Source organism: Helianthus annuus, chromosome 17 (genome assembly GCF_002127325.2).
Source record: "Helianthus annuus cultivar XRQ/B chromosome 17, HanXRQr2.0-SUNRISE, whole genome shotgun sequence".
Lineage (NCBI taxonomy): Eukaryota > Viridiplantae > Streptophyta > Magnoliopsida > Asterales > Asteraceae > Helianthus > Helianthus annuus.
In genome coordinates, this window is record NC_035449.2 from 161664159 (window position 1) to 161678861 (window position 14703).

Sequence of the window (14703 nt, forward strand, 5' to 3'; positions counted from 1 at the left end):
CTGTTGTGCTTTTAATCTTCGTAGAAGACTTGCATTTTTAGAGAGAAATTCCGCATCAAACTCTGAAGTTTGTGAAGTGGGAATTAGAATAAAAGGCAAGGTTGTTACTGGTCCCGAGCCTAAAGGGGCTGAGATTGCGGAAACAGTGCTTGCTGGTTCTGTACTAGCAACCATGGATCCCAGATTCATAGAACCTGAGGCCGCCATTTGTCAGTTCGTTGCTCAAGAAATTCACCAAAGTGAAGGACTGTGAGCTGTGAGATCGGATGGCGCCAATTGAAGAACCAAAGAATCGAATCCAGGCCGGAGTCTGTAATCGAGGGTTTGGGTCTTGTAAGAAAGCTTGGAAAAGGTTCCTGCAAAACAGAAAACCGTTAGGCTCGTCGCAGATATGGGAGGGCCCCTCTGCGACCACCCTCAGGCGTGAAGATAAGTATTGGTAGAGAGAGAAAATAGAGAGAGAAAGTAAGGACGGAGGTTCAGAAAATCGTACTTGGCCTTGTACTTGAAGGGGTATTTATAATGGTCAACTGGGATTACGTCATTCATCCAGACGCACTTGAAAGGAAGTTCGTCCTCGGAGCCATGGGGGAACGGGCGTATCTAGGAAACCCGTTCAGGTGAGTCCGGTTCGTCCCAAAGGATTATGTCCGGTCTTCGGATATGTATCTTCAGAGTGGAATATATCAAATGGGTTGAGTGATTGAATGATGCGTAATTAGTAATTTACATATAGTTGGTGCAGGGTCAATTATACGTTAGCTTAGATACATTAGGTATGTTTTAAATCGGGCCGTTGGTTTTTTGATCGGACGTCTAAACATAGAAGTCGCGAAGTGAGTGCCAAACATCCTTGATCCTTATCTTGCCAAAAATAGTATATATCCAACCATATGGTGTTGTCGGAAGATTGAGTAGCATGATTCAACATCAAAATTTAATAAAAATTGAGTAAATTACATTGTTTTCAAATTAATAATTAATAATTTATAACAAGATTTAATATATTTAGAATAATCACATTTTTTTATTCTTTATATCATCTTGTGGCAATGAGTTAATGGTGATGTGGTTGGGGAAAAATTTGGTGTTACTTGTGATCTAGGTTAGACTCTCATTGTCCCCATTATTTTCTGTGGCATCCGGGTGAAGGGCGAATACGAGTGGCACCGGTTCGTCTTGGATGGGAGGCAAGGTTTTACCGATAATTCCACGGTCGTGCCTTCGGGCGGGTGAAGGTCGGGTTTCCGCGCATCTTGGAGAGAGCCAAGGGCTGGCGGCGGTCGAGTAGTCGACCTTGGCCACAGCGCCCGATGTTATGTTGTTTAGCACGTCGTTTCTTGCCATTTAAAAAAAAAACTTATATCATCTTGTCAGTTAGGGGTGTGCACGGTTCGGTTCGGTTCGGTTATTAGCATTATCCGTAACCGAAGTCATCGGTTAATTTTCGGTTAATAATCAATTCAAATAAAGGCTAAATTTTTTGCTTAGAAATACATGTAATGCAGGTATAAATGCATGAAATAGATGCATATATACATGGAATAGATGTATAATGAAATAGAGGTATAAATGTATGAATAGATGTTTAAATAAATGAAATGAAGGTATAAATAAATGAAATGAAGGCATAAATAAATGAAAGAGATGTAGTATTACATGAAATGAAAGTATAAAACATGAATAAATGAAATAGAGGTATAAAAACTAGAAATATATAAAAAAAAAAAATTATCCGGTTCGGTTTGGTTAATTTTGGTTAACCGATGGTAAAAAAAATACCCGTTAACGGACTTTCGGTTAATTCGGTTTCGGTTAATTTTGGTTCGGTTTTGTCGGTTTTCGGTTCAGTTAACGATTAGGTTATTGCACACCCCTATTTTCAGTTGTCACATTTGTTTAAATAGGCGTTAGATCAGGGTCGGCTCAAGGGGGAGTGAAATAAAGCAAGCCGCTTTAGGCCTCCACTTCCCTGGGGCCCCAAATTCTTAAGATAACATATTATATGTAGGTGATTTTGACTTTAAAATTGTTGGCGTTGAGGTTTATGATATATAACTATGTATACATAGAGATGGTATATGAATCATATGATCAAAAACAATTTTTTTTTCTTTTATTTTTTACGTAAAGGGCCTCAATTTTGTTATCCGCTCCGGGCCTACAATATTTTGAGCCGGCCTTAGATCCAAGGGTTTAGTTATGTACATAACTTTGTCTTTTAATCATTTTTAACAAAATATATATATAGAGAGAGAGAAAGTATAATGTACAAAAGTGATTAACGTACGTTAACGTACGCGACAGAATTATAACGTGCGTAATTATTATCCCATGCGTGATTATCAATTTTTTGTTCAACATAACTTGCGTAATTAAGATCCCATGCGTGATTAGGTCAAAAAAATTGATCCCATGCGTGATTAATGGCTCCAATGCGTGATTAACTGGCTCCCATGCGTGATTAACTGATCCATGCGTGATTTTTGGCCTGATCCAAGGGTTACGCGCGTCGCGTACATTTTGTACGATAAGCCTTTTTGTATGTTAACCTTTCCCTATATATATATATCTAATGATATAAAACTGGTGTAGTGGGAGCACTTGAAAGCACAAACCTCAACCAACTCCATCATCTTGTTCACCTTCTCTCCTATCATTAATCGTCTCATCCGTCTCTTTGCCAACTGCGTTTTTTTTACGGGTCCTGAGAACTTGGTATAGTGATAAATTGGTATGTCCTCTCCTTAGTGGAGACGCAGGTTGGATTCCCGTTTAAGCCATTTTCAAAGGACATCTGGGGTGAAGGGACGAATCAGTGCTTTAATTATAGGTTCGAACCTGATGAGGGCGAGGGATTACGGATTCTATCCGGTTCCCGCGCATGAGAGGGGGGCACGGTCTCATGGCGGTCGAAGAGTCGACCTTAGACATAGCCTCAAGAAGGGTGAGTTTACACGTGAGATTCTTGCTATTCAAAAATAAATTGTTCCCCAAAGTTGCCAATTTTGTATTGCAACGTAGATGGTATGTGTAAGTGCTAACATATAAAGAGCTTATAGGTTTACTTAAGGATTCTGTGGACTCATAGGTTTACTATGAGAGGTTGTAAATAATGAACAGAAAAAATGTTATTGTTCATATATTTATATACGGGAAATACTGTTCATTCCTATAAATTTTTGAAAGTGGATGAGAGAAAAGGTAATGATAAAATGTATAAAATAATATTATTTAATTAAAAAGATGAGAGATTAAGTTGTGTTTTTTAGTGTAATTATATGAATAAACATAACGGTTTCAATGTGAATGCTCTCAAATTGTAGAGTTCAATGTACGGTTGGTCCTTGTGGTTTGCAGATATTACAGAGTTAGTCTCAGTGCTTTAATAATTACAGAGTTGGTCCCAGTGGTTGTAATTTTTGCACTCATGTGATCCTTATCACTAGCCTATGTTAAATTTCTCCGCTAAGTGTGTTTGAAATGACTAAATTGCCCATGAACAGATAAAAAAAATAAAAAATATATATATAAAAAATAATAACATATGGGCCCACCCTTTCATCTTCTTCTTCCTCTCCCCCCTCCCCCCCTCCCTCCCTCCCTCCCTCTCTCTCTCTCTCTCTAAAACCCTACAACTACGCAACCAAACATTATCCATCCCCCCTCCCACTTAACAATGAAAAATAACTAAGTAAGGGATAAAGGACATAATGTGTAGGGGTTTGCAAACATCGAGTACGTTTTTGTACTTTTTGAAGATAAATGACACACTTTGCAATCTAGTGGCAACATAAAGGACGATTTTTGTAATTTACTCTAGATAATTTTATGTAATTTGTCGAGTTAACAAGTTATAATTTTGTCTAATTGAATGATAATTATGCTTAAATGACAATATAGATTATTTTATGGATAAGATCAAGAGGCTTAGTAGCCCAATTATTATTTGATTCAAACGATAACCTTTTAGATTTGGCTATTTGACATGATTGACATAATTGAGGTTTAGGTAATGAAGCAAAAACGGACAAACAACCACGTTTATTTAGATTATTAATAACATCAAAATGGGCATGTCCCAAATGGGAGTGCCAAAGTTCAAAAGATGCGGTGGAAAACGAGGACGTAGAAAAGCAAGCTTGAGGAGCGGGCTTCAAAACATAAAGACCACCTTCACATTGACCGCGAGCCAGAACATGTCTTGTTTTGCGATCCTGAATAAAGAAAGAAGGATAAGAAAATAGGACATCAACAGGATTATCCATAGTAAGTTTGCTAATTGAGAGAAGATTGCACGTAAGATGTGGCACAACAAGAACATTATTTAATTTTAATGAATTAGAGAGAGTAGAGGAACCTGTTCGGGCAACAGCTAGCGAGTGACTGTTCCCAAACATAACCAATTGATTACCTGAAGATGGAGTGGTGTTGATGACATTTTGATCATTGGGAGTCATGTGGTCCATTGCTCCCGAATCAGCAAACCAATCGGGACGAGATTCATTAACAACACATTTAGATAAGAAAGCATTAGCAATGCTCTCATCAACCGAATTGTGGCGATTAGCAAAAGTGGACAATGAGGGGCATGCAGAGGCATAATGGCCCGATTGACGGCACAGTTGGCAATGGGGCAGTCGCCGATTATAACCACGACCACCATTGCGACCACCACGGTTACTAGATCCAGCGAAACGAGAAGAACGACGACCACGCACAGGAGTGTTGGTGTGATCGGCTTGGGTTGTGAAAGCAAATGGAGGCTGATTGTTTGCATGTAACGACCGAAAAAACATTTCATGGCTTTCGGCTTTGGAAATAAGATCCTGAAGAGATGGTGGGGGCTGAACCGATTTGATGATGGCAGAAAATGACTCAAAAGAGGGTCCTAGACCAAAAAGGAACCAGTGAGTCTGGTCATCCCGGTTAACCGGATATCCGATCGCCGCCAATTGGTCCGACAATCCCTTTAATTGACGACCAAAGTCAGCCACAGATTTAGACCCTTTAAGAAGAGTGTAAAGCTGATCACGGAGGTTCTGGGCCCGTTCAATAGAAGTGTTACCATAGGCGGCTTCAAGAGACTACCACCTTTGATGAGCAGTGGCCTGGCCGACCACTACAGTCATCGCTTCCTCCGATAGCGTGGCATTGATGAGCACTATGGTGCGTTGATCAGCAGCAAGCCATGAAACATACTCAGGATTAGGGGAGGTTTTATTATTAGTGGTAACAGTGTGAATTGGGGAATCAACTGAGCCATCAACATGTGATATGAGACCTTGAAGGGAAAGAAGAGGCTCCATTTGTGATTTCCAAAGTAGGTAGTTGGAGGATGAGAGTTTGATGGGAATGAGATTAGCAAGAGAGTGGGGGAGTGTCACACCCCGACCTCGTTAAAACAACGAAACGGCGGCGGATACGTCGGGGAGTGGAGTGGCAGAATCATTGTTTCACAACCATGGATACAAAAGTTTCATTTTATTGATTCATTAGAATATTTACATTGTCTTAAAACCAAACAAACAAGTTACACATCGACTATCATTGTTATTATGTCACTAAGGCCTCGTCCAGATCCTATATAAACATGCATCCTAGCAATCAACATCATTTAACACCACCTGAAACATATGTAAAAAAAAAGTCAGCAAAGAAATGTTGGCGAGCACATAGGTTTTATAAGAGTGTCGGATTCATGGCTAGTTTACATGTTGCAGTACCTTATTAGACTATAAGAGTCAAAAGTTACAAACCTTGTTTTGAAAAGTGTATTGCAACATAATTAACCAACTCAAATCAAGTTAGTTATAGTTTATAAAATCTTGTAGCCATGATTCTAAACCCAAAAACATTTGTTTAAATAATCCAAATTGTAAATTGTTCTCGTTATAAAACTCCTATGGTTTATATCGTTTAGAAAACGTCGTTATGTGACATCGTTTCAAAATCGTTTGTCCAAGTGAACTAAATAATGACACGGAATGTAATATGATAAAAACACTTATATATAAGAAGTACCAGCGGCGTATCTACCATGCTTTTATCATGTTATACCCGTCCCATTACCTAATCACCACCCAAAACCAATCGTTTGTTCAAATCGTTTAACTTGTTCCAATCGTTTCCAAAACCGTTTATATCATCCCAAAATCGTTCTTGTTTTAATTGTGAAAACTACTTTTGGTCGCCTCGCTAATAACATCCAAACCTTCGCAACTCGTCCATCGTTCAACTCGAATTAATAAACCACCAAAGGGTAAGTTAACAATCACAGATTCGGTCGTTACCCACATAACCCCCACACATAACCATGGGTGCAGTCTGATAACGGGATGTGTCAGATCCTATGGTACCATAACCTAATATTGGTCGGCTTGATCAATGTTAATGAATGTTATTCTTTATGTAACTACAACCAACAAATTTGTTCACATTATCGAAATCGGTATTAGTTTAATATAAACCATTTTAATCGTTTTTGAAACCATCGTATAAACCTCGAAATCATTTAACACATATGAATCACCCCAAAACAATTGAAAACGGTAAAATAGAGGAACTATGTACTCACATCGAAGTACAAAGTATCCTCAATCAAAAGAACTCAACAAACTCAAGCAAACCAGAGAAATCAAGCAGCACCTAATAATCAGATCACCTAGTCAAATAAATCGACACCTAAATCGGAAGATCGGACAGAATGGGGTTTCGTAAACCAAATGAGTATTGGAACTCATATGATATGGTTTAACAAGGCCTACATTCTAAATCGGAACCTATACTAAGTGCTTTCGACCCGTTACGACCCATTAAGGTAGCTTACGCTACTTTAACGTGTCGTTCACGCAAACGCGTGTTCGAGATGTCTAACTAGTCCTATGACAAGTATTATATGCCTATACGTGTTGCATAATCAGTTAAGTGACAAAAGTTTATGTTACATATGCTTAAAATTCAATTATGCATGAAAATGGGCGTTTTGGTCATTTTCCTAAGGCATATAAACTACCTATCATACAACTACTTAAACTATGTGACCATAAGGTATAACCTCGGAAGGTTATTCCCTATACAACTATGGTCACTAAACATGCTTGGTCGGATCCTAAAGATCGACCAAACGGGTCTAGTTCGAAAGTCTAAGCGGTGGTTTAGACCGCTTGACTTACGACTCTATACAAGCACTAAACTAAAAGTGACGAGCTAAACATGTTAAAACATGTTTAGTTAAGTTAGAAAACAGGTTTTGATATCAAAACAAAGGGTTTTGATACCCAAGAATAGTTTGGTTATAAAATACGCATAAATACGCATTTTGACCGAAACTATGACTCGTCACTACGCCTAATCAACGTGGTAATCAGTAGGTATAGTCATACGGGACTATAACCCTCGTGATTACGCTCACGTTGCAAAGTTCAAACGAACTTTGTGTTGACCAAAGACTGGTCAAAGCAGAAAGTCAAACAATGTTTGACTTTCGTACTTGAAAAGCAATAAAAGCACGAAAGAAACTCACAAAGGGTCCAAGCTAGGAAGTTTTGATTCAAACAACTCAGGTATGAAGTAATAACTTCAACTTAGAGCAGGTTGAACCAAAGTGTGAGCAGAAAATGAAGGAAAGCTTGGGTTTATATAGTTTTCGGAGAACTGTTAGGATCGTTTCTCGCATTTCGTGCTTCAATCTAGGCCATACAAGTGGGCACATGGTTTTACAATACGTGGGGCACATAAAAACAATCAAATGGTATCCAAATCAGGGGTTTAGAACCATCAAATTGGCTGAAATAGACCAAATACAAAGAATCTGAGCTAAGTGTCTGTCGCGCCCGCGAGAGAGAGAGACCTCTCTTACGCGGCCCGCGAGAGCCCAGTTTCCAGAAATGTCAATATTGGTCCCTTCATGTTAAAAGTCAGTTTTCGGCACGTTTAAGCTCCGTTAACCCCATTTCAAGGCTCTAAAATGAAGTTAAAGTATAGGGAACTTAAAATATGCTCAAAAATATCTCGGATGTCGGTTCGTTTGGTCATACGGTTGCGTTATTCGGTTAATTACGACGGAAATCGTAACGGACGCAAAAACGATCCAAATTAAGCGACGAATGGAATTTTTGCATTCCAATCACTAAAATAAGATATTTTAATGATTACAAAAATTTTTGGATGTCCGGATATATTCAGAACGTAAGATATGCGCGAAAATGCAAACTTATGCACTTTTTGACGTTTTTAGTCCCTATTTGATCAAAAAGTTTATTTTAGCATACTGAACCCCTCAAAGCCTATTTCTAAGCTATATAAAGGATATTTAGGGTATGTTGAAGTTATGATCAAGTTCCGGAACGTTCGTTACTATGCAAATCGGCATAGTTTCGCAATTTGACACAAATAGTCCCTGCGATCGAACAAACTTGATTTCAACACACCAAATCTTCCAAAAATTATTTCTAAGTTATGTTTAGGTTATTTAAGATATGTTAAGCCTATGTCACTATCCCGGAGTGTTTGTCGCGTTAAACTGACTGCGTTTACGCACAAGTTTGCGTATAACTTTCCAGAAAGCGATTTAAAGCTTGAAATCTAACTCGAATCAAATCGTAAAATCATCAAACACAAATACACACATAAAAACACCAAAACACATCGTTTTATTAATAATTAACATTGTTTTACATTGAACATCGATTACAGAGCACAGTTGTCACAGGAGGGGGTTGGATTCGGAAGAAGAGGCGGCCATAGCAGCGATGATGAAGAATGAGGGAGGGTGGATCGGTTTTGGCTCTATACCATGTAGGAAATGATAACTCTCACTATAACAAAACAAGTTACAATATGATCATACATATAGGCAAAGAATAAATGTAAAATTAATAACAAACATCAATGTGAATAAATGAATAATTATGGAGACTCTTGAGTGTTAGGAGGAATGTGATAGGTTATTAATTATGTTAAGCATTTAAACGCATGTCAAGTTTTTGCATTATCTTTTATAATCAAACAATTTGTGTAGTGCTAGCTAAGAACCAACTACATGTTTCTTATGGGTACGATAACTACATGTTTCTTATGGGTACAATACTTATACGACACCTAACTTACCCTAAATAATACCCTACTTACCTTAGAACTAACTATTTGTTTCTTATGGATACCTTACTTACCCTCAATATGGGTAAGATACTTATACGATACCCTACTTACCTACCTTAGACATGTGTATTGTGTTACAAAAAGAACGGGTTTCCATACATAGACGTGTATTTTGTTTTACAGCTAATTAATGCATGGCTAGCAAACACTTCAATTTTGTGGTCGCAACTATCATCTACATATGCAAATATAAGTTGAGAAATGCGTTGTTGAAGAAACATAGCTCATACAAATCACTCGTACAAATCAACGTGATTCAGCTGGCGTTCGCAGCATTAGAGTCGAGCTCCACAGGCGGATTATGGCGGTCAAATGGCAGTTTAAGCCGGCCAATGGAACCCGCAGGCTTCAGCTTCACATTCTCGCAGTTGCAGATCTCAATCATAAATCCATCTGGATCTTTAAAAAACAGCTGGTCGATCACCCCGTCTTCTTTCCCGCCCACTGTCCTCTTTATGTACTTGATGTTCAGCTCGTTCAATTTTCTCTCCAATGCTGCCATGTCCTCACACTGAACAATAACAAACCCTAAGTATGGTTTTTTTTTTTTTTTTTTTTTCAAAAATGACTTTACAAATCTTAATCCCAAATGAAATTTGTATCATCCTATAATACTAATTCATGTACCTAGTTTAGTACTTTCATCCCTCCTTGTTCTTATTTAAAATTTAATTTCCCACATGAAAGTAGATAACATATAGAACAGTTGAGACTTTGTGTAGTGGGAGAGGGAAGACCTTTGGGCATTTTGCGTTATATGGCGATCCAGTCAGTATGTAGGCATTGTGATGCATTATGTTAAACAGGGTGTAATAGGGCTTGAAATCTTATGATGGTTAGATATTCAAATAGAACTAAAAAAAAACATAAAAAAATGCTACTGGCCAATGAAACAAGTGAAGGCGTTTAAAAAGGACACCACACCATTTTCTTAAAAAGAAAGCCCTTGGGCGGTTCCAAGACATGCTTGGACGTTTTTTTTTTTTTTTTTTTTGGGGGGGGGGGGGGCAAAAAAAAACCCACTACGGATTGTCTAACATTGAAGGATAAGGGGCTTAGATTTTCTTATTTAAAATTTGAATTCATGTTGAGAATTACGAAAATACCTAAATGCACATGAGACATTATTAAATTTAATTTTATGTTTGTGGATCACATGGAGAACAAATTTAATTTATGTTACATGTGTGTATTACATTGATAATTTAAACAGATATCGAGATAAACGTTATGTCACCGGCTTCTATATCAAACTTAAAATAAAACTTCAAGTATACTTTTTCTTGTAGTGCTTGAACACATACTTAGTTCTGACCAGAAACACAAGTTACAAGTAAATTATGCGGTAGTCCTTTACCATAAAACCTACAAGTAAAGTATACCCAAGTGTGCATTTGGGGCGGATCCAAGGGGTTTTTGGGTTTCTCAGGAACCCCTCAGTTCAAAAAAAAACCGAAAAAATTAGTAAAAACTTTGTATATAATTAGGATTATTGAAAATCTACCAAAAGAATCCCTGAAAAAATTATTGGATCCGCCACTTTATGCTTTAACACATACTTAGTTCTAATTAAAACCACAAGGTACAAGTAAATTATGTGGTTTACTTGTCCTTTACTATGTAAACATAAGGTATACGGGGTGGTCGCGGCAAGGGGCAACACCGCCGCCAAGGATGTTTGCCGTGCGGGGAAGTCCCAAATCGAGGAGACTTAGAAGAGGGAGAGGGTAAGTGGTGGGGCCCAGACTTATATCAACCAATCACATATTTTTAAAATTAGTTTGCCTAATCTCATTTTAGACATTCACTACTTGTGTGTGTTTTTTTTTTTTTTTTTTTTTGAGCATTATACAAGAATAAGAGAGGAATGACATGGCACAACATGATTGGGTGAGGAAAAGTTTGCCTAATTTCAATGGAAATGCACCCCTTACACCATTAGACCGCCCGTAGTGGGGCGTGTTTTTTAAAAATTTTTCAAATAAAACGCCCTATAACGCCCCATAAGCCACTACACCCGGCGTTATAGGGCGTTATTTTCGAAAAAAAAAATTGGTTCGGCGTTTTAATTAAAACGCTTAAAATGAGAGGGGCCCCACTTTTTACCGTTGACAACGGTCATATTATTTAATTTTTTTGTTTTTTTAATTTAAAATATTACCCCACTATATATATATCATCCCACATTCTCACATTTTTTATAAAAAAACCCACTTTATCTCCTACTTTCTCTCCCACTTTTCCTCTATTTTTTATAAAAAAACACCCACTTTCTCCTACATTTTTATACAAGCATGCATCCATTTCGACCCCCTTTTGGTGTCCCCGCAAGACCCACGAACCCGAACACAACTCAACCGCAAAACCCTTATAACCTTCAAGACATGGACCCGAGCTTTTTAACGTACGCGGCTTACTTGAGTGGCGCCACTCCGTTTGTGCCTCCCACTTTCGGCTATGGTCAAAAGCCGGTGGGTCTCAACCGTCACAACCCGAATACGAACCCGATGTCGAAGTCGTGCCGGAGACGCAACCCGAACCGGTGCAAGAAACATCGAAACGCGGCAAAAGGTCGCATAAGAAGAAGGAAAAAGACGCACCGCGGCGTACAAAAAAATATCATTAAATGGACGCAACCCAACGTTATGAGATTATGAAGGAACGAGTGGCCGAAACCAAAAAATTTAACGAGATGCAAGAGGCGAGGCAAATGGAAAAGGATATTGAGTTTTTGTCCAAACCTATCGACCACCTACAAGGCGATGCGTTGATCCTTGCGCAAATGCGTCGCCAAAAAATTAGAGAAAAATATGGACTCTAGATCATGTTATTTTTTTTTAACTTTATTTTATTTTTTTTGGTTTTTTTTTTCGGGTTTTTTTTATTTTCTGTTTTTATTTTCAGTTTTTTTTATTTTTATTTCAAGTAATGTAATTTTTTTTAAATTAATGAAGTTTTTTATGTTTTAAATTAAAAAAAATAATTGTGAAATGATTGAATGGGGGTTATTGGCATAATGCCCCATTACGCCACTTTTGCTATAATGCTTCATCGCTGACTAGGACGCCACGTGTCGGATAATGCCCCATGGTGGGGGCATTATAACCCACTATCACTACACATGGTCTAAGAGCAAATTCGGTATTTTTTTCTTGTTTATAAGGGTGTCTACAAATCCCCTTCTCTCTCTCTCTTGACCTACTCACACAACACAAAAACACATATTATCTCTCCTCTCTCCTGCATCACACTCACATAACCTTTTTCCCTCTATTTTTTTCATTTTTCTTCACATACATTACCACACTCTCTCACATCCACCTCACACCCTCTCTCCTCCACATCTCTCTCTCTATTTTAAAAGATCAAAAAAAAAACATCTCTATTGTAAATGCTCTTAGTTCTCTGTTCTGCAATGAACCTCTTCAAAACGGGTAAAAATAACAACTAACATAATTAGTAAAAAAAAAAAAAAAACTTATAATTTGTCAACAAACTTCAAAAAATTACCCTTCTGCTGATTAATAATAAGCCATTTAAAAAAAAATCATTACACCTCAACAAAAACACAAAACTAGAGGCAAGAAGTTACCTGGAAGGATATGTGATTATCCATAGGATCCAATTCATCATTATCAGGTAACTTCTGTTCATCCTTAGCCTGAACTAGATGAATCCCAATTCCATAATTAAACAACCAGGCGCCATCGAAATCGAACCCTTGCGGGCGCTCAATCGGCACGAACCCTAACGCCTTTTCGTAGAACTCGACCGAGTCCTTCACCGACTTGCAGAGCCTAGAGACATGGTTAAGTTGCATGCGAGGGAGGTCATCGTCTTCTTTGCAGCCATTCTTTTTTCCTTCTGGTTTCTTCTCCATTTTTCTACTTCAAATGACAGTTAACGTTTTGGCGGGCTTTTATGGACCAGATATTTTGTGGCGGCTAATGACACGTGGTCTGTCGTTGGCTTAGGGCAACCACGTGGATGAGAGATGGACGTGACGCGTAGAAGTGCATGTGCATCGGTTTAAGCAATCCATCAACCTCGGAATAATCAAAGGAGTAAATAACGGCGGTGGTAAATAAAAAGGCAAAACCAATGGTATGGCATGTTGAGAAATATTTTCAGGTAATTTGCCTGTAACGAAAATAAATGCAACTAGTGAATAATTCAAGCGACTGCCGTTACCTAGCTAGAATTTCGTTTATACAGAAAGAAAATAATCATCAGCAAACATGAAAAGAACTAATAATTGTACTCTAGTTATTGAGATTTTTGATAAAAGATTATCAGTTTAGAAAGTTAAAACTATTTTGATAGGGGGGAGACTCACAGTCTTTCTATTTATTACTTCTCGCTATACAAGGTTCCGGTGGGAATTATCAAGATTCTTCAAGCGAAATTGAAAAAATTCTTTTGGGCGGCATCAAATGAAAATAAAAAAATGAACTTGGTGGCTTGGGATTGGATCACGTGGCCCAAATCAAAAGGGGGGTTGGGTATCAACAAACTTAAAAGAGATCAATTTTGTTCTTCTTTTTAAATGGGGGTGGAGATACAAGGTCGAAAATCAAAATTTATGGAGAAAGGTGGTGGAAACTTGCCATGGTAAAAACAACCAAAGGAGCTTCCTACCACTTAATGGAAAAATTACAGGATGTTGGTAAAATATAGTGAATTCGATTTCTATCTTGAAACTAAACGTGAAGGGTTTAAACCGTCTGATCTTGGGTAAGGTAGGGAACGGGGAGGAGATTCGCTTTTGGTTAGACACTTGGATGGGTGATACGCCTTTCGTGGAAAGGTGGCCACATTTGTTCGGTCTGAAATTGTCTAAATTATGCAGGGTTGCAGACAGAAGGGATGTGAACCAAGGAAATAGCAGATTCGTGTGGAATTGGTCTAGATAGCCAGAGTCGGATGCTGAGCTTAAGAAATGGCAGGAATGTCAAGTGATCCTCAATAGGATGTCGCTTTCAAATAATAAAGATTTATGGATGTGGAACGATGGAAATCAGGAAGGATTCTCGGTGAAGGTCGTCAAATTGGCTTTAATTGAGGATAGAGGAGTTAGTCATCCCCCTAACTTTGAATGGTGTAAATGGGTGCCTATCAAAAGCAATATTGTGGACGCGAGTCATCCAACAAAAATAAAAAATCATTAGACACAGTCAATATCCAATTTTACAAAAAAAAGATAATGGACGCGAGTTATCGAACAAAAAATAAAAAATCAAATTAAGTAAACTAAGTTGTTTCAAAGCGTATATACATTAATGTATATCCAGTAATACCGATACTGGTATGGTTGTTGTCCGGTTGGTATCAATTTCGTTCGACACAATACCGTTATGACATCGACACTTGATCTAGCCTACGATACAATATAAAGACTCTATTTCGAACATAACCCTTTTTAGTGAAATTTATACAGGAACGTCAAGAAAAACAATCAAACACAGCTATGTATTTAGTTTTTTTAAGCCAACGAATGCAAGTAATGGGAGAAAAAATAAATTACTAAAACAATTAAATAGA

The 14703-nt window shown here is 37.9% G+C and overlaps 2 protein-coding genes across 3 annotated transcripts; both read right to left on the bottom strand.

Moving 5' to 3' along the window:
- Positions 1–231: 231 nt before the first annotated feature.
- LOC110925061 lies at positions 232–5309 on the bottom strand. The gene is made up of 3 exons (XM_022169032.1): positions 5127–5309; positions 4415–5042; positions 232–356 (listed from the first exon to the last, which is right to left on the bottom strand). The coding sequence occupies exons 1-3, from the start codon at positions 5307–5309 to the stop codon at positions 232–234; spliced, it is 936 nt and encodes a 311-aa protein (XP_022024724.1).
- A 3326-nt stretch (positions 5310–8635) lies between these two features.
- Positions 8636–13064, bottom strand: LOC110925522. 2 transcript variants are annotated; one of them, XM_022169465.2, is made up of 3 exons: positions 12755–13064; positions 9406–9673; positions 8636–8819 (listed from the first exon to the last, which is right to left on the bottom strand). In XM_022169465.2, exons 1-2 carry the CDS (start codon positions 13040–13042, stop codon positions 9419–9421), a joined length of 543 nt encoding a protein of 180 aa, XP_022025157.1. In that variant the 5' UTR covers positions 13043–13064; the 3' UTR covers positions 8636–8819; positions 9406–9418. The 2 variants fall into 2 exon arrangements, with proteins under 2 accessions (XP_022025157.1, XP_022025156.1); XM_022169464.2 differs by lacking the exon at positions 8636–8819 and having other exon boundaries at positions 9240–9673.
- Between the last annotated feature and the right edge of the window lie 1639 nt (positions 13065–14703).